Raw genomic sequence first — 25486 nt, 5'->3', positions numbered from 1 at the left:
CCACAGCCTGGCATATTTTCAGATGGAGGTGGAAAATGGATTTCTCAGGAGATCTATCACTTGGTTATTGTTACGTGCTCAGTGGGTGACAGGGCAAAGTTAGAACATGCCTGTCACAAAGTATGCTGTGTTTATTCAAAATTGGTATGGAAAGCATGCTAGAGGATGCCCAAAGCTGCTAAGAAGGGATGATTAGATGTTGTGGTTAGTTCCAGTGTGTTGGTTCCATTCCTCACCTCTAAGAATACTTTCCTGCCTTCCCAAATCCTTTGAATTTCTTCTCTTCATAGCATGGAAATAATGATTTAAGGCTGAGATAATATGAGAGGAAGGAATTAGGGAGGGAGCGAGTATACAGAAAGGAAAAGGAGCTTGTGGTCAAAGTAGCAGATTCTCAGGAGTCATGTCTGTGTCCCCCTCCTGTCAGTGTCATGACAGAACCACTGCCATCTGTGAGCAGGAGGCTCCTGACTGCACTTGCAGCGTTGCATGGTAAGATCAAGGCTCGTGGTTGAGGAATTTGGCTTGGGAAATCCCTTGTCCCTACCAATGTGGCTTCAGTGTTGGCCAAGCCTGTACTCCCATGCACAGATTCAGCTTGACACACACTGTCTGTACCAGGGAGGGGACTTTTTAATGATTGTCCCTCCAGTATACGGTGGCAAGTTCACAGCAGCATTGCTGGGAGTAAAGCCAAGTATCCCTGTTGCAGGATGCTGTAGAGCGGCTGCCCATGAGTGGAGTGGTTGCCACCTTTCCTGGTAGAGTCCCGACCTCATCAGATGGGTCAGCAACCTCCTCCTTGAGGGCACTGCTCCCAGTAGCCCCAACCCCAATTCCTGCCACCCAGCTTTGCTCCTGCATTCCCGGGAGGGCTGTGAACAGCTGCTTCCCAGTTGCAGTTTGACCTTCCTTCCCTGGGCCAGATTTGGGTTTGAGGCTTGTGTCTGCCACCCAAGCCCTCCACGTGCCATGGCTGGGAGCCAGCTCCTCCTTGGAGCAGAAGGGAATTCCTAATGGCTGCCTCCTCCCCCACTTCAGTGCATCTGCACAGGGGGTGAGGATGCAGGTGGTGGGGGACAGATGTCCACTGTGACTCTTGGTTTTGCAGCTGGCCTGGCCTCCTGCCAGCCTTGCCTCCCACCTCCCCAGTTGAGTAGTGTCTTTTGCTACAGCTGCCTTCCCCTTTCGGCATATTTTTTGCCCTTTTTTGCCACTTATATACCTCACAACCTCAAGAGAGAGGAGTAACTGTGGGGTGCAGAGAATAAATAAGTGAACACCACCTAGTGAGATCAGGGGAGAGCAACTCGGTCTCTGAAATTGTTTACCAAACAGTGCTGAGTGTGGGGAGACAAATGGCATACCATGAGCAACAACCATGGGCTAATTTTAGTGGGTTAGGATAAACCACCGGGCCACTGGGCTGGCCACCCCAGCTAAACCTGCAAACATATAGGCTGAAAAGCAGAACTGTATATATATATATATATTTAGTATGATGTGGAATGCAGTCAGTAACTTCTGTCTGAAACCTCAGCTACCTTGGTAAAGTGTGTTACAGAGAACACAGATACAAGCAATGCTGGCAATGCAGGGGTTTTGCATTTAGCAATGAATATGTCATTGCACTCTTCATTCCTAAGAAGAGTGCTTATAGGGCACACTCTCAAGGACTGGGGTTTTTTTTAATATTTTAGATTAGGAGAGGAAGGCATCTTATCTTTCCAATTTTGTAGGGTAGCTTTATTCATGAGCTTATAACCACGTCTATATTTTGGTACCATGAAAACTTGCAATTTTGGGTAGTTGTGTAAAGCCTGGAATCATGAGATTTCACGAAAATCTGTTCTTTCAGCCTTTCAGAAGAGAATGCTTTTCTTGAATGTGAGCAAGCAGAAAGGACAAACAACTTGGAGAAAGCTGCTGTGTCTGGTAAAGAACAGGCAGGGAACTGCTTCCCCAGGGAGGTTTGGGCTAGTATTCATAGTGATATTTACACGTGTGGGTAAAGGCAGTAACAAATTAACTCTCGGTACTCCGCTGCTAAACATTAGACCATCTGCTCTTGCTCCCTTCCTCAGTGGTCTCAACCCAAAAGCACAGAAAAGTAGTGGATTCTTGTAAAGATTAATCTCTATTGGCTGCTACTACTTAATAAAGGAGACTACTGTTAATAAAGGAGACCCTCAGGGTGCCTTCTTATATTCACTGAGAGAGATTTGGGCTCTAAATCTCACCCTAAGGATGTTTCTTACTCTGCTGACTACGAAGGGAATTTGTAGGAGAGCCTCAACACATGCCCTAGGCCAATTTCTGCAAAGGAAAATCCAGACCAAAGTATCTGCATCTTAGAGCTGCTGATCTCACCCAGGTCTTTCAGCAACCCACAGGTCACATTTTTGTACACACAAGAACCATTAGATAAAATAAGCATGGAGGAGCATGGGAGAGTGCAGAGGCCAAACTCTGCCCTGACTGCCCTACCACCAGCAGGAGTTTCTCCTGGCAGGGAAGGGGAACCAAGCCCAAGAGTGACGCTCCACACCCAACACACTTGAGGGCATAAAAGGGCCAGTAAATGGGACATGGTGTTCTCTTGCATCTCATCTTCAGATGAGGGCAGGCCAGCTCACTCTGAAGAGGAGCCTGGCCACAGACAACCATAAAATCACAGAATCATAGAATGGTTTGGGTTGGAAGGGACCTTAAAGATCATCTAGTTCTGATCCTCCTGCCCTGGGCAGGGATGCCACTCACTAGCCTAAGTTGCTCAGAGCCCCATCGAACAAGGCCTTGAACACTTCCAGGGATGGGGCATCCACAACTTCTCTGGGCAACTTGTTCCAGTGCCTCACCACCCTCTGAGTAAAGAATTTTTTCCTAACATGTAATCTAAACCTGCCCTCTTTCAGTTTCAAGCTATTGCTTCTTGTCCTATCACTACCTGCTCATATAAAAAGTCCATCTCCCTCCTTTTTTTAAGCCCCAGTTAGGTACTGGAAGGCTACAATGAGGTTTCCCCAAAGCCTTCTCTCCTCCAAGCTGAACAACCTCACCCCTCAAAGCCTGTCTTCATAGGAGTGGAGCTCACAGGGAAGGCTCACAGGAGGATAGAAATCTCATTGTGCCTTGGCAAATGATTGCCTGGGATTTGCAGAGATCTTTGTCAGGAGAAAAGACTTTTGAAAAGGCAGAAATTTTCTGCTTTTAGACAGCTTCTTTAAAAGGCTGTCCAGGGAAGATCTGCTAGACAGTGTCTCTGTATTGCTCTTGGTTATGAAACCTGGCCTCTGAAAGGCTGCATATGTCAGTGTCAATACAGCCATTAGGATGTGGTCACACTCCCAAATGGCCTTGGCACTATGATGATCCTTTACTACTGTTGGTTCAGTTGAGTTTCCCCTAACAGACTGGGAACAAGCTGTTCTGTCTGGATCTAGTGACTGCATTGTTCTTGCTGACGGTTGAAAAACTCTCCTCCAAAATCCCCTCTGTCAGTCATGAGCCACAACATGCTTCAAAGAAGAGATCTTGTTTGGGAACCTTTACTGCTTGTTTGCAAGGGGCCAAAGAAACTTGTTCACATTGATTCCAGCTTATTATTGAAGAGTGTTTGGGGATACCTCATTCCTCCTAAACCCATTGCTTGCCTCCTCTACATTAACTGCATCTGATGCAGGAGGCCACAAAGGGCTGGCAGTGGAGCACTGCCATCTACATATGGTTGCCTGTCAGTACCCAGTTTCCAACACACTTGCTGCAAGCATATGTCTCATTTATCTCAGCATTTCCACCATCCAACTTGCCAGAGGGCTGGAGCACCCAGCAGAAAGAAGGACGACAGTCAATTAAAGCTGCATCACAACAGTCTTGGCAGGGGGAAGAACGGGAATAGCAGAGGGGTGTTGGCTGGTGCAACACCGTGATGGAAATAAATAGCACCCGCCTCGGGCGAGTTTATAGTGCTGCCGGGGAGACGGCCTCTGCCTCGGCAAGGGTGTGGCTGATGTCTCACACCGACTCATTACTTTAACAGAACCCTAGGCACTGTCCAAAATTCTTCCACTGAAACTCTTTCAAGGTTCCAGTACCTAATGGGAAACTTCCCTGAGAAATCTATGAGACTCAGACCCTGCCGTGCACCTGGGATCTGACACAGTCAAGCCTGTACCGAGCTGCACCTGGGTTTCAGTTTCAGGTGGACGAAGGATGAGCTTGTGCTCATCATTAAGGCCATCTAGCCCTTCTACACAGATCTTTTCACCTCTGCTTGTAACCACTCCATGGCTGGATGTAAACTCATACCTCTGAATAGCCTTTAGCAAAGGCTCAGCCGGTCTGTGCTGCCCTCTCATGGGCTCACATAGGAAAGGTTGCATTTTATTCTTTTTTTTTAGTTCAAGATGCTTTTTAACCTGCTATTCCAACGCTGTTTTCCCACACGTGATTTCTAAAAAGCCAGGAAGGCTTAAAACAACTACTAAGAGGTCTATGGAAGTTAACTAGGAAAAGGTGGGCTGGGCCCTGCTCAGCTTCTACCTTTTTAAAGGGCTTGGCTCTTCATTTACAAGAATTTAATCATCTAATGGGGCAAAACGTAGGGAGCTGTAGCTAAGCTTCTCCCATATGCGCTCCTAACTGCCAAGACAAACATATATTGCTATCATGGCATCCCACCAGGGTCAAGGAGTCTCTCAAGATAGCTCTGTTAGGCTATTAAGGATTCAGACAACAGGGCCAAAAGCTGGGTTCTCCAATGGCCAGTATTTGCTTTCAATACTGTGGGGTTTCAGCAAACTGGCAATGCTGTCCTTCACTGAATCTCCTTGCAAGGAGGCAGGATACTACACTAGATATGTGTAGTATCCTACACATATCTAAGGATATGCTTAAACAATAGTGGGATAGAGCTGGCATCGATCTGCTCTTCAGAGGGATTGTGGTGTTCATGATGTTTATGTAAATTTAAGACACTGTTAAAAACCTTTGAGTCTCTGACCATTTGCCTGCATGCAATACAGCCTTCCCCCTAATGTCTACTCACCTGTCCAAACTACAAAAGCTCCTCAAGGTGGGAACTGTTTTTCTTCAAAGGCTGGTATGACATGTGTTTTTTCCATTACACATCCTTTATTCACCCGTTTCCTGTTTTATGCTAGAAGTTAAGCTGAGGAACAGGAAGGAGGAAGGACAGAGGTCACCTCTTTTCCTTACAAATTGCCTAACCCTAACATGGATCCTGCCTCCCAGTTAATAATAATTTTTAAGGTTGGACCACATGATTCTAAATAAGGCATTTGCCTTAAAGACTTGCAAGTTTATAGTGAAGTTTCCATGGCAAGTGTAAACTGAGACTTGCACTCCCTTAGCTACAATACTTCCTTTTTTATTTTGAGAAATAGCTGTGCACCTTCATAACTCTGGCTCTCTGCAGCTGTATGTTCCTCCACCTTCTGCCTTTATGGCATGACACAAGCAGTTTCTCCTCTTTTCTGCCCTGGAAGATAGTTTACCCCAGACTCCTGGATGAATAAGCCATGGAGATGTCCTTCCCAGTGCTTGAGAACAATAAGGTCTGTGACAAAGGAGGGTGAGCTATTCCCATCTGTGAGAGGAGTTCCATGGGGAATTCAGATGATAGCCTTGAGGGAGAAGAGCTACTCCATTCATTCATACCAGGAATTTCTAAAACAGACCAACTGCTGGGGTGTCCACAGTTTCCAGTGTTGAATTATATATACAGAAATCTCTTGCATCTGCTTTGCCTAAATTCATCTGTTCTGCAGTGACATTCCACCCCACCACCTTTCTCCAGGAGATGATGAATGATTATTCATCCAATCCATGTCTCTTCAACAACTCAAAGTTCTTCTTTTAATGATTGTATGTTAAACTGTGGCCGTGAGATTTTGCTGATGCTGCTACATCAGTGCTGTCTATAAGGACAGTCCCCAGAAAAGGAATGCAGCCATGGACAATAATGCCTGACCTTAAGGAAATGTTTCTTCATTTTCTCCTGCATTTCATCTGGATGAAAGAATGGTCAAAAGAAGTTTTCCCTGGAATACAACCTGGAGGCATATCAGACACGGTTTGATCAATTTGCCTCAGTATATTCCCTTTCCAAGCACTTCCACATTCTCCAGTCTTTAGCCAGAGCTCTCTTTAGCTAAGCTCTTTGTTGGACTTTACCTAGAGGTTATTCCATTTCAGACATGAAAGCAGTTGCTGCTGCCTACTATGAGTTCTACACGATTGTGAAACTTCAAAATCAATGGCATTTAACTAGCTTAAAGTTGGTGTTATATAGCAGTGATTCATATCCAGTGAGTCACAATGAAATGTCTCATGCTGTTAGCAGCTGCCCATTGAAGGGAGATCTTGCCCTCCACCTAAGAACCAGAGCAGAGGCTGTGTTAATTTTTCAAAAGATTTTTACTCAGCTGTTACAATTTTTTCCCCCATTGGTTAGAAGCAGTACACAGACAACTTCAGTATTGTTTGGGGCAGCTGAGTCTTTTCAAATTCCATACAGAGATGGCAGAAAAAGAAACTGATGTTTTGGTCCAAGAGACCTATTTTACAGGGACTGCACTTTCCTCCTGATTGGCTCCTCTGCATCCTGCCTCTGGAGGAGCACAAGGTTCACAACAGAAACAGTCTGGGCACCATAAGATCATGCCATTTGGCAAATTAACTGGATGTTGCACCTCTGTGCCTGTCCACGGAACAAAAAATCTCTTCCTTGAAAATGTGTTTTCTCAGTACCCAACTCATACTGCAGAGGAATCATCCTTGGGAACTACAAACTACCTCCAACTTCCACACCTTCCACTTCATGACTTATCCATTAGAAATACACAGAGATACACAGGTGTGGTAAAAAAATCCCAAACCACCCTTTCTAAAGGAATGCACTTCAGTGCACAGCCATTTCCCTTGTGGAGAGGAGAAAGAGCAAACAGCAGATGTTAGTCACGTTGCTTAGCACTCTGGAGGGCATTCAAATGTGCTGTGACTAGTGTGCTGTAAGGACTTATATGGAAGAGTTTCGGTTACACACGAGGAACAGCTAATTCCTTCTGAGCACTCAAGGCAAGAAATTTAATGACAGTTTAATGTCATGTTGATAAATGTCCACTTACAAAAAAGAAATAAGGATCCAATGGTTTTGGAAAGAAATTGTGGAAAAGGGACAGTCACTCTGTAATTAAGGCTACAGTAAAAGTTTCCATTTTAAATATAACTTTTCTTCTTTTCTTCAGCACAGAAAAGCCTTATACACAAACAGCAGTACCTTAATGTGAAGTAGATTTTCTTCAAGAGCTAGAGTGTATTTTTCAGAATAATTCTGAAGCAGATAAAAAAATACAGCTGCGTGGCACTACCTTAAACATTGTTATCTGCAAACATTCTGGAGGATCTTTTTTTGTGTTTATAAAATTAAGTTTGATCATCTGAGAAGCTTGAGGGGAAGGAAGTGACATTTCTCCTTAGCTCATGGTAAGCTCCCCAAGATTTCTGATCTAAGTCCTTGCTCAGAGATTATATACACCCTCCCCCACCAAACTCCGAATGCCGAAGGATTTGCCTTGGCCCACTGTCTTCCCCAGTATCACACCATCTACACATGCCAACTCCAGGCCCACAGAGCTTGTCTTGGGTACAGCCTCATTCATCTCTAGAAAACTGCTCCTCAAAGGAGAAACACCTCTCCTTCATAGAAAGAAAATAACAGAAAACACTGTTTCTCTTTTCTGAGAAACAGACAAGACAGATGCTCTCTCTTATGTGTACTTGGGAGGAATTCTTGCAGCCACACAGCAACTTTGTTAGCATGAGGTGAGGTGACCAGGCCACCAAAGGAAAATTGTGACCCTGAGATTACTGAGGAACACCAGGTATGGCCTCTCTTGCAAAACTTATGTCATCTGTAAGAAGACTGCCTTCCAGCTCATTTCAACCTTCCTGAGATAGGAATTAAGGATCTTCCCTTGCATAACTCCCTTAATGCTGACATGAAGTTGAAGGCATATACTTATAGTCTGAGAACATATTACAGGTCAAAAGCTTTTCGTAAGCAAAAGACAAAAACAAACTGCAATACCCAAATGACAGAGGCAGGAAATACACAGTGAAGGCTGTACCCCAAGGCACCCTAATCCTGTTCTGCAACAAAATTAAAAGACATGTCAGCTTCTCCATCTCCTGGGACAATGTGCTGAAAAATGACCATAGAGATGAGAAGGCTTCAAACACTATCTTCATCTTCCATACATTTCCTGTTCCACAGAGATACATTAGGACAGGGCATGTATGCATAATTTTTCAGCCTGACACATTTTTGGTCAAGAATTTGTACGCAGATCAATTTCAGACTCTCAGTGTCAGATTTTTCCAGTTGCTGGAGATAAGCAGGGATTTCAAAAGCATTTCACTGCTGCAGTGGAACCTAGACGCCTAAGTCTACATTAAAACTATTATAAAACCAATCAAGATTTAATCTGAATCTTGAGACATCTTTAGGCTCACAATAACCTTGAAAAACTCCCTTCCCTATGAATGACAGGGGTTACCTGCCTTCCATCTTGAAACATATGAGTTAACTGATCCTTTTTGAGAAACTCAGATAGAAAGGAAACTCATCTCACACATGGAATTTGTATGCCAAATACTTGCCCTCTGTTATTCCCAGACTTTTGGTGCCCAAACTGTGCTGTGTAGAATCACACAACCCAATCATCATACATTATTTTTTAAAAAATAGATAGATAGAAGTTTTTATGGTGCTTTCTTCATAGCCATAAAAACAGACATTTGGGAATACACCACCATTCATCAGGAAATTAGAGCACTTGACTAAAAAAGAGAAAAGCCTGTAGTGACATAAAAACCCTTTCTGGCATCTATTTCATATAGACAATCTATTAAGCCAAAATAACAGTATGCTCTGTTGCACATTTTCAATAATTGTCAGGCAAGAGACAAAAAAAAGAAAGAAAAAAGTTTTTTTTTACAGGGTAAAAGTAGACACTTGGATAGTACGAAAATAAGGATTGTAAGTGTTTCAAAAATCAAACACAGTTCAAATGATGTGCTTGTGAAATGTACCTTGACTCTTAATTCTCTGGGCTACCAGTGCTTGGTTTTGGTTTGTTTGCTTTTATTCACCTCCTACATTCCTGAGTGACAATGTCTTCTGAAAGCATAAAGGGTGTGTGCAACTGTTGCTTTACTGTTCTGGTTATACACTGTACTTACAATGATACAGGCGGGGCCACCCCAAAAAGCAGAGTGATCAGTGTCCACCAGGGATGATTTAGGGTGAGACAGCTGTATCCAGTGTGTGGAAGAGCCAGAGAGTCAGCTTCTTGCATTTGAGGAGCTCTGGGGGCAGTGGGAAAGCCCAGACACAAACTATCAAAGTATGAGATAGGCATTGGTGCTGCTGCATAACTGGATACAGTAAGCCACATATGCAGCTTGAAAAAAGAAGGCTGTGGGTTGTCCAGGGCTGCTTTTTAACTCTACTTGCTTTTGTCCTTGCACTGTCTGAGCTGTGAGGTTTCTCTGCACAGAGAGGCAGAGTGTGGAGTGGCCTAAATATGAAATTTATGCATTTATATGCCTAGAAGTTCAGCAGACCTGCCTCTTCAAGATGTGCCATATGTGCATGCAGATCCATGCACACTTAGATCTCAGTCTGTGATTCCAAACCAAAACTTGGTTGCAGGATTTAAACTCAAGGGGAGGGGGAAGCACAAACATACAAAACAGAGAAACCAGGCAAGAGACAGACAAGCAGATCTTTTCCAAGTTATTGCTAATGACTGCATGAAGGCATAGTGTGGCAATACCACAGCAGCAAGGTCACTGGGGGCCAAAAGGACGGCACAAGCCCTCTTCTAGAAACACCTACACATCTTTGTTCTAGTCCGATAGTTTCTCCGGTTCTGCTTGCCTGGCATTTATCATAGACTGCACCTGGCCAAAAGGAAAAGGAAAAGAGTCATTTGGGAGCTTATTTGCTTTCACACTGATGCCCAGAACTGACCCTGCCATTCCTCTGGAAGTTTTGTGCTTAGTGCACCATGAACCCAGCAGCAAACCTCAATGATGGTGCCTCTCCTGACTGGAGGGCAATGAAGACACTCACTCTTTTCCTCTGTCTGCTTTTTTCTTCAAACCTCCTCCTCCCAAGAAGCAACCCACACTTCTAACTTGCTCCTAAACTACTGTTTCACTTCACTGACTTTGAATTACCTGTGTTTTAATACCCTACAGGATCAGCAGAGACAGCTCTCTTGAATAGGGGGTGTGGGCAGAAAAAGTGCTCCCTCCCAGTTTGGGATAGGGGCAACTAGAGAAGGGTCACAGAGATCTCTTTCATTAAGCTGCCCTCACTTCTCAGGTAATTCCAGGGCACATTCACCCCATTCTTCCCACACCCTCCCATACCTTTCCTTCTTCTCAGAGCACACATGGTCCCTTGCACCCTGGCACTCTGCTGCTGCCTGTGCTTTTATTCCTCCCAAGACAGCAGACACACAGTCAGGGAAATAGTTCTGGGCTGACCATGATTCTGGTGTGCTCAGCAAAGCTGAGCCCGTCCCCACAGAGCCGCAGCAAGGCACCCTACCTCCAGCAATATGAACTGCAAGGGGTCATCAGGCTTATGGATCAGCAGTTTTTCTGTGATATCCTGAGACAGAGACAGACAGAAGGAAAGAATTATTGATCCTTGGATAGATGGGTGCCTGCACTTCCTGTTCCAATACCATCTGCATTTTAAAAAGCAAGAATCTTTTTAGACACCACAGATGATCTAAGGTCCTTTCCTACAGCTTTTTCTTAAGTCTATACTTAAGAAAGCACAGGACAAGGAGGGGTCTGGGGAAGGGATAATTTGGTTCAAGATAACTTTAGGCCACGCTTCTCACATAAGCCTCTGGAAGGAGACAAGAAATATGTATTTCACCTGAAATATCTGTAGAATTTTATGTTCCTCCACATAATTCATGGCGATTTGATAGGGGTCTCCAAAAGCCTCTGGATTATCCAGTGATTCAAATGTAATCTCTGCTGCTGACAACACAGTCTCAACGGTGTTACTGCCATCCTGTGTGGATTCAGAGGTGTGCATCTTGACTTTGAAACCTGGAAGTTCACCCACAGGTGATCTGATCTCAGGTGAGCTTTCCCTGGATGCAGACTATATGATGAGCAGGAAGTGGTGATCAGAATGTGGTGGCTTCTTGACAGCCAGCTGGTCTGCAGATACTGGCAATTCCACTACAGATGGTTGGGCTGCAGAGGCTGGTGCTTCCACGTCAGGTAAGTCATCCAGTGATGGTGGGGATTCAGCTATAGGTGTGTGGTCCTCAGATTCCTCCACTTCAGATTCTGAATGATTGTCAAACCCTTGCTACAATATTTAGCAGATAAAGAACACAAGTATTTTAAATTTCTATCTCCACAGACTAGACACAGCACATTACTCCATCCTCTGCAAATATGCTGCAGCCATACTTAAAGCATGCACTAATAGGGTTTATTTCTGTGACTGGCCCCACCTGCACCTTCTGCATGATCACAGGAACTCTACTTAAGCTCTGGCCCAAGCCTTCAGAATTGGTCTGAACTATGCAGCAGTTGTATCTGTGCCTGATCCTCACTGACTAGTTTTCCTAGGGTGACTCTGAGTGTACATTCTAGGTAGCTTTGTGTCTATCCAAGTCCCTTGGATGGATGCCAGACCCGACTCATGACCCTTCCTTGCCTGTGACTCTTGGTGAGCTCTCTTATATGCACGCTGCCTGCACTGTGGTGGCCCTCAGCTCCTGCCTCGTTCCCTGCTTGGTGCAGCTCCAGGTTTGCTCCCTGACAGCAGCAGGTGAAATTTGTGCAGGCTTTATCCACCTACCCCTTGAGCAGCTGGCCGTGGACTGTGCTGTGTCCATGCCCCACACTCCCATCCCTACACCTGTGACTGTGTGCGGGCAGTCTTGCCCTGTTTCTTCCTCCCATCCCGAGTCCCGGTTGCTGCAATGTTTGCCTGAAGCGGGGTGCTGGGGGAGGACGGAGGGGGAGCAGGAGCTGCGCTCACCCTCCTGGAACTGGCAAGGAGGGTGTAGTTCCTGGGGACAACGGGCTGTTGACAACGGGGTTCGCTTCGTGCAGAAGGGAGGCAGTGGGCGGTGCGAGGCCGGGCCGGGCCGGTCCGGCCAGGGAAGCGGGGATAGCGGTTCCCGGCCGGGGCTCTCCCTCACCGGCCCCCGGCTCCGCAGGGAAGGGCAGGGGGCGAGGCGGGGAGGTGCACCCAGAGAAGCGGGGGAAGCAGTTCCCGGCCGGGGCTCTCCCTCACCTGCCCCCAGCTCTGCAGGGAAGGGCCCCTTCGCCCCCCGCCTGCGCCGGCTCTTTCTGCCGCTCGCCGCTCGCCGTAGTCGGGGGAGAGGTGGGGGGCGCGGGGAGCCGCGGCGGTTGCCGGGGTAACTGCCGTCACGTGCCTCGGCGCGCGGTGCCGCTGAGTGCCGCGCGGCCATCTTGGGTGAGGGTGGAATTGCAGGGCGGAGTCCAGGGCGGGGCGGGGGGAATCCTGTAGTTCGTCGATAGCAGAAGAGCTCCAAACGAGTCTAGCCGATGACCGTGAGCCACCATGGCAGCCGGACCATGGCAGTAAGTGCCATGTCCGGTCTTTGCTTAATCATGGCCTGGGACGGTGACTCCACCACCTCCCTGGGCAGCCCATTCCAATGTCTAATCACGTTTTCTGTGAAGAGATTCTTCCTGATGTCCAACCTAGGCCTCCCCTGACACAGCTTAAGTCTGTGTCCTCTTGTCCTCTTGTCCTACTGCTGGTTGCCTGGCAGAAGAGACCAACCCTCACCTGGCTACAATCTGTTTACAGGTGGTTGTAGAGAATGATAAGGTTCCCCCTGAGCTTCCTTTCCTCCAGGGTAAGCATTCCCCAGCACTCTCAGCTGCTCCTTCTAGGACTTGTGCTCCAAACCCTTCACCAGCTTTGTTGACTTTTCTGGACTCCGTCCAGCACCTCAATGTCTTGTAGTGAAGGGCCCCAGAAGTGGGTTCCATTCAGAGGAGACAGGATTTGAGGAGTGGCCTCCCCAGTGCCAAGTACAGGGGGACAATCACTGCCCTGGTCCTGCTGCTCACACAGTTCCTGATACAGGCCAGGATGTCATTGGTGATGGTGCCTGGCCCTGGCCCTGGTCCCTAGCTCTGGCTCTGGTTCTGGTTTTGGTTCTAGTTTTGGTCTCGGTCCTGGAAAAGGACATGTCAAATAGCTTGTACAGGAAGGCAGGGAAGCAAGAGGTAGGGTAGTAGAGTGCTGAGAGAAATATTTCCATGAACGCTGATGTGAGAGGTACTTTCTCCTGTCCTCAGTTTTACACAGATCCAGACAGTTTGTGTTCTGTGTGATGAACTTTGTCAGAAAAAGCAAATAAACAGACTGCCAGTTTTCCCCAAAGAGGAGATGAAAGGATAAAGATAAAAGCTCTGCTGGGTTACCACAGTAACCAGCTTCTGACATATTCTGGTTCATGCTCCAGTCTGACAAGAGCTGGGTTTGAAACAACTGGCTGAAAATGCCATGGGGGCTTATGGGGATGAGAGGAGGGGCGATACAGGACTTCAAAAGCTGTTCTAAACTTACAGATGTCACTTCCATTCAGAGCAGTTCACTTTGTGTGTGTTTTTCAGGTTATGCCATTGGCATTTTAAGAAAAACAGTGCTCCAGTACCAGGTTCATGACAGTGCTGTCCATATCCTCAGCATAGCCATGCTGATCACTCAGATGATCACTGGAGCACTGCTGTTTGCACTCATGGGATGCCAGGTCATTCCCTCTCTGATCCCTTCTTGCATCTCCCATTTCTCCATGTGACAGTGATGATTCCAGACAGCATGGGACTGCTGGCTTTTTGTAACTGCTGATACAGTTTTATCTGAAGGAGGCATCTTGATATCAGTTGTGTGTTAGGTGGTTGTGTGCTGAGCCATCCCAGAGCTGTGTTCTCCACAGCATGACTCCCTGCAGGACTTCTCCCATGGGTTTCTCCTCTCTATCCTCTACTGGACAGGACTAAGCAGTTCTCAGCTGCCTGCTGGCTTCAAATAGTGTCGTGCTGTGGGTAAATCTCGAGCCCCATGTGTTCCTTTCATCTGTGCCTCACTGGTAAACAGCAGATCGCTCCATTTTCAACCACACTGCCTACTGCAGGGATCTGACTGCTGGGTCTGGAAAGCTAGGATTTTGCACAGGGAAGTAAGATGAATGACTCTATTAAATAAACATCACTGCTCTGTTTATTCTTTCAAAAGAACAGATTAAAAAAACAAGAAGATGCATTTTAAATGCATTAAAAATTCTGAGCAAAATAATGCCTTAAATACAATGCTCATGCAAGATAAATCACATGGCTTTTTTCTACACAGGCACACGGAAAGCAAAAGCATATTATTATATCATTATTTATATGACACCATATGCTAAGTCTGGAACTTAAAGACTTTGAAATAAATAAGAAAACACCAGCTGCAGATTAGCAATACACTCCTTTATTGGGAGTCACTGTGTAACTGTGGCTATCATTCCTGCTGTTAAGTTAAAACTTAAATAAATTGTCAGAGAAATAAGATAGCCATTAGAGATTCAGTGTCTGTCTCCTGGGGACGCTTTTTCTAACAGCTGTAACAAAGACCTGCTGCTGGTTTTGTCCTATCTCTGTAGTAACTCACTGCATTTGTCCCTGCAGTATTGCACGGTTGTTCAGTAGAGATGGTTAAACTGCTCACTATAAATAATGTTGGTTAACAATGCGGCCCCTTTTGGGTTAATAAATTATGCTCAAACCACTCTTGAGCCTCTTTGATTGGTTTCTTGCAAGTCTGCACTGGAGAGTTGGAAGAAATCACTTTCCACAGAGTGTTTACTTTGAATATTTCTTCTTATTTTATTGAGCTGTAAATATACCTATATAATAGCCAAATCCTGAAAATGCCTATCTCAAATTCCGGTTGCCTGAACCCGCTACTTAAAAATCGTAATGAGATGCATGGGATGAAACATACCAGCAAATTTAAATGTCATTGCTTAAAGGGGCAGAGGGCCTCGGTCAGCACCATGCTGGAAGATTTGTTCCTCTCCTTTGTGTGGGATTTTTTGTCTGAAGCTGGGGTTTCCCCCAGGCTGGGGTTGGTAGCCAGAGCAGGGAACTCACCTGCCACATGATCCGTGAGCTTTGGCATCCCAGTCGATACCCACAGCCAGGGCCTCACAGTTCTCTGTATGCTGCAGCCCTAGAACTCTCTGACCTGTGCTTTCGCACAGTTGTGGCTAGACATAGTTAAAGCCTTCCTGAGCTCTGGTGAACAAAGAGCAGCTTTAGGTCACAGAGCAATGATCAGGAAAAAACCCCAGGCTGTGAGGCAGAGGCTTGGGGTCCTTGGAGAGACACCTCTACTCATCTGTGTCCTGACTAGTGACTCTTTGGGGTCATGAGGCTGTTCTTGCACATTGGTTCCACCTCAGTGGTGGGTTAATTGTTCTGCCCTCGATCCAGAGGGTTTGGAGAAAAAAATAGGCTGGGAGGAGAGCAGGTGTTAGTGCAAGAGAGTGGAGAAAGCCAGCTCCTGCATGAGGTAGAGGGCTGGGGTGCAAGGGGAAGAGAGGTGGCTGGGGCTGCTGATTTGCACCCAGACTGCTCCTATACCAGCAAACTTTGATGTGAATGTGCTTCTGGCAGTGATGTTGGAGAGGAGACCGTACCCAGGTGTCTGTGCTTGTACAGGTGGCTCTGAGTGTGTGCTGGCAAATGCAGCTCTTCCTGCAGCCCGGGCTCTGCACACATTTCCCAGCAGAGAGCAGCAGAGCCTCATAGCTGCTCGCACCTCGGAGTGCGGCAGCCTCCGAGACCTTCTGGCAGCACTTGGCTCCGCAAAGCACAGCAGTAAACCTTCGCTGAGCTCGCAGGCGTGTCAGGCCTGTCAAGAGCATTGATGTGGGCAAACAGAAGACACATGCTCTCAATAACGAAGATTCAGGGCTTTTCTGAAAACCAAGATGATTGCAGAAATCAGTGAGACCTTTCTTGAAGGGGTGTTCTCTGAATTGTCTTTCTGCTCAAAGTTTGCTGAAAGGGAGTGCCTTAAGTATGGCTTCAGAAAGTGGGGGCAACAGGATAAAACTTCTTTCACAGGTGACTGAAATGGACTGGGTAACCTCTCAAGGTCTCCTTCAGTCCAGTCTTTGGCAATGCAGGAAATATATATGTTATTAGCTTCTGTGTTTGGAAATATTTGCTTTGGGATCCTGTTCAACCTAACTTAGATTTAACCCTTTCTGTTAAAAATAAAGTTTCAGCTGACTCTTTTCCCCTCATTTATAATGTTACCAGGAATATTACTGGAGATAAAGATGAATGAAAAAAGTGGGATAATTTCTTTGCCAAGATGTCAAAATTGGTGCCTAGTTTAGATAACATTCTCTAGGAAAACAAGACTTTGTTCCCTGATTGGAAATTTACCTGCTGTTCCTATGGCATTTAAATAAGTAAAATTTGGGATTGTATTACAAGCTCCCCCAGCAGTATTAACTGGGACAGGTTTTGTCATTCCTTAATTGTCCCATTCTAGTTCCTGAAACTATTATGGTTTTATACGTTCTCTTGGAAAATAATCACAGACCTTCTGGGAGGCCCAGTCCTTGTAAGGTAGAGGGCTTAAGTTTGGTCTCACCATCACATGGCATGAGAGAGAGGGGATGCTGTGTTCTGGCTGAAGTCCACAGTGAACCTTCATCCAATCCTGCCTTCATCAGCTGTGAAACCCCTGAAGGAAGGAAGAGTCCAGATGTGAAGTTCAGCTGAGAGAGTGGTGCCTGTGGAAGATGCTGGGCATAAAGACAGCAGCTGGGTACTGGGAAGACTGTGGTTTGCCTTTTTGCTCCTGTGAACACTGTGAACACTGCCTCATTGCTGTGCTCCCCTCTGCTTGTGAACCCATTCCTGGCATTGGAACAGGGAGGCAGGCATGATACGGAACAGCGTTTTGGAAGGCAAATGTATCACGCAGTGACACCAAGACCCTGGATAACTCTGTCAGTAGGTCCATCTTGAAGAGGCTGTAATCCACAGATGGTTCTGAGGGGCTTTCTGCATTCCTCAAAGCCTTGTGGCCACAGTACCCTTTTCACCCTCTCTTCTCCACACCCCCTTATTTGGCCTGTATGCCATGCTAATTTAAAGTATGACGCAGACCACCTCAGCCCTGGGGTCCCTCAGCTGGCCTCTGCAGCCTCCCGCCACTCACCCTAGGTAGGATCTGTCAGTCTTTATTGATGCAAATGATACTTTGTCTCTGAATCGTAGCTGTACATGGGAAAGGTGCAATTAGCTGCTGCACAGAGCCAGGCCTGTCTGCCTTTCCTTGTTTAACAGAGGCTTTAATTAAAGACCCCCTGATGCTAGAAAGGCACATTAATTATTCATTTGAAAACATTTACATAGAGTCCCCTGTTTCCCTTCTTCAATAAATTATCAGGTTCACATCTCCATAATTCATCGAAATGACTAAAAATACATTGTCTCAGCCTCCATCACCTCCCTTTTCACTTTGTCTATTCCAACTGTGATGGGTTCAGTATCTTAATGTGAAGGTCTCCTACTGCTCTTAAGTAAAAAGAGAGGATGGAATACAGGGGGGAGAGGGAGAGGGAAAGATTTATCCCCTGATGGTAGTCATGCAGATGGCAGTAATTTTTGGTTTTTCCTTTCTCACAAAACTGGCATGATCCTGAGGTTTGAAGAAGCTCAGTGACTATTTCTAACAAGGAAAAATTCACTGAGAGGAGAAGAAAATATGTTTCCAGGGGCAGAAGAGGTCTGGGTTTAGATGTTTTCTGTGTTCAGATGTAGACAGCCTGTGTGATCCAGCCCAGCAGTTAATCTCCCTAGATCATCTCTGTACCTCACCTGTAGACCAAGCCAGCAGTTCCCTCTCTGCCTGGTAGAGGAATGGTGCTTTACTAATTATAAGCTGTTCTGATATAGGTGTGTGAAAGAGGAAATAAAACAGATAAGTTTAGGCAAAGGGAGAAGGTTTGCAGAAATTCACAACAAAGATGTTACTGCAGGCACAACTGAGGGAAAATTCACTGCAAATGGTTTTCTTTAATGCATTTCACTTTGTGACAAAGTGAACCGTCACATGAGAGAGGAAAAATCCAGTCCTCTGAGGGCTTGTTTACATGGGGAGTTAAGACAAATTAATGTGAGGTGTGAGGTAATGTGCAGAAGTTGAAGTGCACTTAAATTCTGTGTGGGGGCTCTGATACAGAAGGAAAATGGCCATAGCTCACTATGGTGACAATTAAACAAAAGCAAAGCAAAGGTCACTTTATCTCCATATATCCATGCAGGGCTTAACATGCTTTCACGTGCACTCATTTCACATCTTTGGTAATTTACCTTAACTTTCATGAATGTTCTAATCTGCAGGGATTGGATAAGAGCATGCTCCACCTGAATAACTGTCTCTGAATAACTACTGTTCCTGGGAAACCTGGAGCCGTCTCAATGCGTACAGAAATCAGACGAGATGTGCTCTCCTAGGAGCAGGGAGAGACAGATGCTGCAAACAGGTGATCTTCTAGGATGATGGGTGGAAGGAGGCAGGATGGATACGGGCAGCTTTCTTGGGATGTGGTCAAAGAGGGCATTAGAAAATGAACCAGGAAAGGAGTGTTGACTTCAGAGGAGTTGGCCCACTTACCTTTAAAAGTTCAGTGTTTTCAGAGGGAAATATAAGGTTTATTTTTGGCCCTGAGCACAGGGAGCTAAATCTGAGACTAAAAATGCAGTGGAACTGATTACAAAGAGAGTGATACACTTCTCTGAAGCATTACTTTATTGACTTCTGTGGGTTTTTTTCTTTCTCTTGCCCTTGTTGCTGTTTTAGATGGGCTGTCTTGGCTCAGCAGTGAATAACATGGTGACAAAAACCTTGTCTGATCATGAGGCTGTCTAAACCTTGGGCACTACAGTCTTAGGACTCAGAGACTAGAAGCGCTTCCCTCATTTCAATACATTGATTAAATTTACTAAGATATAAATGTCATCTATTGCTTACCTATTAAATTATAGTTCACATTATTTTATTAAGGGATCTGAATTAACATTCTTCTGGATGTAAAAGAACCATGTTTTTACGGGCAATAGTTAAAAGCTCCCATCCTTTTCTTCCATCTAAACAAATTGGATTAAAATTTTCTGTAGTGAAGTTTTTTAGCACTTATCTATGGAGACCCCTTAAAATTGTCCAGGCAATGACTTCCATCCAAATGTATGTAAGTATCAGTCTTGATATACCTCACTCACAATCCAGCCTTTGCTGTTAAATTTGTATTGGCCTTAACATGCTTTGAAGTAATAATCAGTGCTGTGTCTCCAGGGGGATAGGACAATATGTAATTGGCTTAAACAGAAGGAAGATCTCGTTAGACATTAAGAAGCCTTTACTAATGGTACAGTAATTAAGCACAGGAATAAATGGCTCGAGGCCTTCTGCCTGTAGAGAAGTTTGGATGAACACACTGAATCTTGTCTTCTCCCACAAGGAAAACAGAGATCATTCTTTGCGGTTTCCTTCAACTGTGTTTTCTATGATTCTGCAAATGTCCACAAAATTTTCTTGCCAAAAGTGGCAATAGCAGCATTTTCATTGCCACCGCATTGTCATTGAAAATGCTACCCCATCAGTGCCCCAGCGGAAGAACAAGCTGAAATAACAGAATGCCAATGAGAGCATCCTTTCTTTCCAAGCTGGCAGGAGCAAGCCATTCTGGAAGGTGATGTACATCTCCCATAACCCATGCTCCAGCTTTCTTGGTTGAGCCAAATTGTCTTCCCTGCTTGTCAAATGGGAGAAGTGTTAACACTGTAATTAGAAACATTAAAGCAATCAAAATGAGCATACAGGCATAATTAAGGCACTATTGGTTTATGTCCCCTGCAGGCATTCTTTTAGAATAAATGACTTTTTGGTTTAATTTAAGCCTCTTCCAAAATATCACTAAAACGAAGGGGCAAAGGAGTTTCTATCCATATATTCACCAGTAAAACTACTTAGTTTTCAATCTCATAACCTAGTTTATACTGGTAAAATTTCCCTGCACTGACAAAATAGAGGGTATTGTTGAATAAAGAGCTTAGCTTGAAAAGAATAAGTTGGGTCTGGACAACAAGAATCAAAGAGGAGCAAGAGAGACTTCACTGGCTCTAGTTCAAGCCCTTCATAAAAGAGAAATTAGCTATGCTGTGCCAGTGTTGGACGTGATGTTATGAAAGTGTCATTTTTCCCTGAGAAAGAAAGGTACACAGAATAATTAACAAGGCTGGAAGAGTTTTTTCCAAGCTAGGTGGGTGAATAAAGGAGAGATGAAGATCAGGAATATTGGGTGAGTATGGAGGAGCTGCAACTCTTCTGCTCCTCTGTAAGTCTAGAGTGGTCTTGCACTATGAAAGAGATTGAGTCCCATTCACAGTGCTCACTGGGTTAAGCCTTGAAGAAATAGATGTTCAGCTCTGACTTGCTGAGGCTGAGCTGTCTGCAGAAAGACTACTTGTCTAATTGAGAAAGATGGGCCCAGCACCATGTGCATGTATATATGGCATGATTTGGGTGCTGACAAAGAAGCACAATTGGCACCCATTAGAAAAGTTCTGCCTCTCAGTTCCTCATTCTGCCATAGGAATACTTTTTTTTTGGTGAGCCTGGTAATTGTAGTGGCCAATTCAGCCTGAGAAAAGGGGATCAGGATTACCCAGGGGTCAAGGCAGAATTGCTTGCACACAGTGGCTTAGTATAGAATGGGAATATGCACATCCAAATATGTGAATATTTTCTGTCCTGGCTGCCTTCAGCTCACAGGAAGGTTGAGTGACTGGAGAACTGGCATGTAGACTTTATTTGAGGTTTATGTTAACCTTCCCACTGGTGGGAGGTTACAGGGTCTACGGAGTATTCCTAATGGTCTGGGAAGAATCAAATTTGACCATCTCTGCACGGATTTGATCTTACAATATGTTCTCAGAAATGTCTTCATTGTGTCCAGTCTTTCCTGTTTTAATGAACTTCAGAGCTTTGATTTATCCTCTGATAAGATCCCATGCAAACCCTCAATCTGTCTCGTATAGGTGAGAAACATAACAGAGCCAGCTAATGGTGGTGCAGATGGAAGAACAAGGCCACTTTCTTTGAGGACCTGCCTTCCTGACAGGGTTAACAAGGCCTGTGTTAGCACTGTGGGGTCACTGGCCCACTCATGGCTGTTCCAGACTCAGCTGTTTGCCCATGAGCCAGAAGAGTGACAGTTCCACAGGTGGCATCTCCCACCACCGGTTCCTGGACTTGGCTGCTGTGAGCTGCAGGCTGCACATACTCCTTCATGCAGGTAACATGACAAGCAACAGGTACTGCAGGATACTGCTGCAGCTTCCTGGTCCTAGTACTACTCTTGCAGATACCAAGTGGTATCCATCAGGACCTGAATGTTCCTGTGCTGGGCAGCTGAGAAGGGATGGCAGCGTAAACCACAGAGGTAAATAACAGACTCTGAGTCTGAGTTTTATTATAGATCTTCATGCTAAAAGTGAGCCATGGTAAGAGTCAATGGGTGTACCCTTCCTACTCAAAACTGACTAAGCAAGAAGTTTGGGGATGCAAGGGAAAATTTTTTTGGCTCAAATTTTGGGACACACATGAAGACTAGAACTGTGGAAATGAAATTTGTCTTTGCTCACTCTAGCTCTGGCTAAGATCTCTGCAGTCATAGAATGACTAGAGCGAGTAGCTCCCTTATCCCAAAGCTTTGCCCTGTTAGTGAGGCTGCTGCTTCCCTTGCTTGCTTGGCAGGTTGCCTGGGTTAGGATTGCTGAAGTTCCTGAATAGGGAAAGAAGCACAAGAGAAACTTTATTCTGGAGACTCCCCTGCAGCACCTCTGCAGAGGGGCACAAATGACAGTCCTCTACCTCACTTTTTTTTGTCCGTGTCCCCAGTGAGTGTTGCCGCAGCTGACGTGCCATCTGTACAGAGCAGACTGATGGCCCTTTCCCTTGCCCTCTGCCCTCTGCAGAGGCAAGGGGCTGGCAACTGGCTGCGACAGACGGGCAGAAGGACAAGGTGAACGTCACAGGCAGCACCAAGAAAATCCATCTGAAACCTTGCTCCATATGGGGAAGTACAGTTCCAGCTGTTCAGCCTTCGGAGTAAGCTGGCTCTGAAGCTGCTGCTACCCTGCATGTAATGCTAGGCAAGCACAGCCCCATCAGAGCTGGTGAATAGGGGGAAAGCAGCAGGGGTAGCAGCATCATGCTGGTACAAGGAATCTCATGATGCTATTGCTCCCCATGATTATGCTGTTAACAGCCAAGCAGGGTGGAGTTTAATGAGCAAAGGTAGATGAGAAAAGGAAAACAACTGAGACAAATGATGTTTAAATGTGATGGCTCATTAAACAAAAGCTCTCTCTATGTTTCTTTCCTTGGTAGCAACAAAAGGGACAATGGCCATAAGTAAAAGGCAACCCACTGACAACAGGAAGGATTTATAGAAAGCAACACACTTAATTTAGCTGCTCCAGCACGAATGAGGAGAGATATTTTGCATCAAGTAATTCAAGTGAAGGATTTTGCAATGTCTTTGTATGAGACAGAGTGCTCTTTTCTGCCCAAACCCTAAGAGCTTCTTGCTATTTGAATATCAAGGACAAGTCCTGCTTTTCTTCATATCTGAATTCTTTTTGTCTTCAGCAGATGTTTTGCAGTGCAGAAGTCAGTGCAGTGTGAGCTGGGGCCTCATATTTATGTGTCAACTATCTTGTCTGGCCTGGCTTAACAATGCCTGCCTGTGGGGCCTTGATCCTGACCAGATACTGTAGCTTTTACTGAACTGTAGGCCTTCACAGATTTTGGGAAGTTAGACTAATCAATTCTGCTTCAAAATATAGCAACAGCTTCACTAGTGTCCTTCCTGACAGATGTAAAACCGCTTCCCAAAGCATCTGTGCGGTAGAGGCTCCACACTCCCCCAACAGAGCAACTATTCCACTGTTTCAATGCCATTATCCACCTTGTCAGTATATTGCCCTCTCCAGTCAGGATATGGAGGACAGACTATTTCCTTCTTCTTTGGCAAAGCCTTACTGTCGATTGTGTAATAGGTTGCCTTTCAGCTTTCCAACAACATGTGAGAAAAGATCTCCATAATGTTCATCTGTCTTACAAGGCAAATGGCTGCTCTGCATTTGTATAAATCTTGGAACTGTGTGTGATTTTCTACCTGAAGAAAAAGATACAGTCTATCTTACTGAAGTTCCTATTGTGTTATTTATGAGACTGGCGAAGGCAATAGTCTTCAGGCATGAAATACCTGATCCTGCAGGAGCTCCCACCATTAAGCTCTTGACCTGAGAAGTTGGCCCTGCAATCCATCCAACAAGAGGGGTGATGAGTCCCTGGACTTCTTTGCCAGTTCAAAATGTGTCAGGAATGAGAAGGACTGAGTACATGATTCCTTCAGATGTTTGGCTATCTTGGATAGCAAGAGAATGATATCTTTACTGTTCTTTACTTGTTTTCTGCATGGGCAACTCAGCCTTATCAGAGATTACATTGCCCATTACTGGAAAATTTAGTCATTTGGATGCTGTAGAAAGTGTGCTGCTAGGTCTCTCCATAACAAAAAACAACAACTTCAGAGCAGATGCAGAGATGAGATTTAACCCCCTATTCACTGGCCTTTTTGAAGGTCATGTGCCAGGGAACTAACACAGATTCTAGTATTCCTGGTGAAATGGTGGTGCACAACAGCAGTGATTTTGTTGGTTGTGTTCTGCACATGGCTGTGCTGACATCGTAAACCACAGTAAAACAGGTAACTTTGTTCTGTCTGATGTAACAGAGGGTCTTCTGTGTCCAAATGTCATTTGATCCAGAGGGATTGAACTGATTTGAAAGCAGCTTTCATCAACACCCTCTCTGTTCCAAGTGAGAAGCTTGCACCATTGGAACTATCTATTCACAAATCTCGTGGGAAGGCAGCCAGCAAAATGCAGTGTCCATACAGAAAGTGCTTATTGGTTAAGAGATGGCAACTCTATGGACAGGAGAAATGCTGCTGAGACAATTTATCTACAGTGAGGAGTTTAAACACTCAGTTCTCACTTCCGTAGCACTGCATCTCCTACTTAGTGGAAGTCAAAATGTTGCAGTTGAGCAACATCTCATTTTGTGCATAGAAATCAATGATCTGATTGATTGCCCTCAGACTGGTTTTTGTTCAAAATTGCTGAAGCCCCATTACCTGGATGATATGAGTCAGAGAAATTAAAGTCTCACTGATTATGATGTTATAAGGCAATCTGAGTCTGCAAAAGAATAACCTACATATTTGATATCAGGGCATGTTGTGTTTGCAATTGACACTTTGAAGGCAGATACCTAAGGCTAGAGCAAGCTACAAGAAAAGTAGACCACAACAATAAGGCAACTGAATATGCAGTGACTGAAGCATGTTTCACCTTAGAATCTGGCAGTGAGTGAATTTCCAAAACTTCTTACTGACAGCAAGATTTACCTCCAACTGCATTGCTAAAGTGTGGGTATGTGGAAAGCTCTGACACTGCAGAGATCAGCAGAGATCCAGTCAATGCAGGTGGTGCATTGGAGAGTTGTGCTGCTCTTGTTAGACACAGTAGACACAGCTGATGGGTTGAATGGCTCTCCAGAGTTTGCAGCCTGCATTGACTCCTCTTCTGTTGGCTGAAAGCAAACATTTGGCCTAAGGTCACATGCAGGTACCCACAGTCCAGACAGCCACATCTCACACTGTCTGTGAGTGCACACAGTTCTTCTCACTCCTGAGCTGCAAACCTCACCTTGGTGTGCACCATGTCAGTTAATAACAAAAGGAAGCAGCTGGAAAAGATGGTTGCTAAAGAATAATCTCCAGTTCCCTGGGAATAATATCAGTTTAGTGTTTAAGACCAGTCCTTCCACCTTATTTCACACAGTAAGGATGTAGAAAGTATTTGGAAACTGAGTCTTGAGTTTGAATGTCTTCTGAAGGGTATTTTCACAAAACATTCAATCCCAGAAGTCAAGAATGTATAAATGTATATATAAATGTCTTCCCCCTTGCAAAAGGGAACCCTTTTGCCCACCCTGTCTATCTTTTAAATGACTTCTTCTCCTGACTTTGCTCTGATGGATTTCCCTAGAGTTTTCTTATTTCTTTCCAGGTGGCCTCTCTCCTGTTCCACATTTACTGATGACCACATTTTCTTCCCATGTCTGTTGAAGGCAATGACCACTATATCTGCTCCAAAACAGCTCCCCATGGACAGATCCAGGGAGCTTCTCATGACAAAGAGCAATTTGATGTTCATACACAATTTGCTGGCA

At 45.1% G+C, this 25486-nt stretch overlaps 1 protein-coding gene across 1 annotated transcript; it reads right to left on the bottom strand.

Moving 5' to 3' along the window:
- Positions 1 to 9809: 9809 nt before the first annotated feature.
- Positions 9810 to 12484, bottom strand: TEX55 (testis expressed 55). Its single transcript, XM_053972013.1, has 4 exons — positions 12368 to 12484; positions 10982 to 11428; positions 10643 to 10705; positions 9810 to 9987 (listed from the first exon to the last, which is right to left on the bottom strand). The coding sequence occupies exons 2-4, from the start codon at positions 11144 to 11146 to the stop codon at positions 9934 to 9936; spliced, it is 282 nt and encodes a 93-aa protein (XP_053827988.1). The 5' UTR covers positions 11147 to 11428; positions 12368 to 12484; the 3' UTR covers positions 9810 to 9933.
- Positions 12485 to 25486: the final 13002 nt, after the last annotated feature.

This window comes from Vidua macroura, chromosome 2, assembly GCF_024509145.1.
Source record: "Vidua macroura isolate BioBank_ID:100142 chromosome 2, ASM2450914v1, whole genome shotgun sequence".
NCBI classification, from domain to species: Eukaryota; Metazoa; Chordata; class Aves; order Passeriformes; family Viduidae; genus Vidua; species Vidua macroura.
Note: the sequence above shows the minus strand (reverse complement) of the source record. Positions and strands in the feature narration are given on the sequence as shown.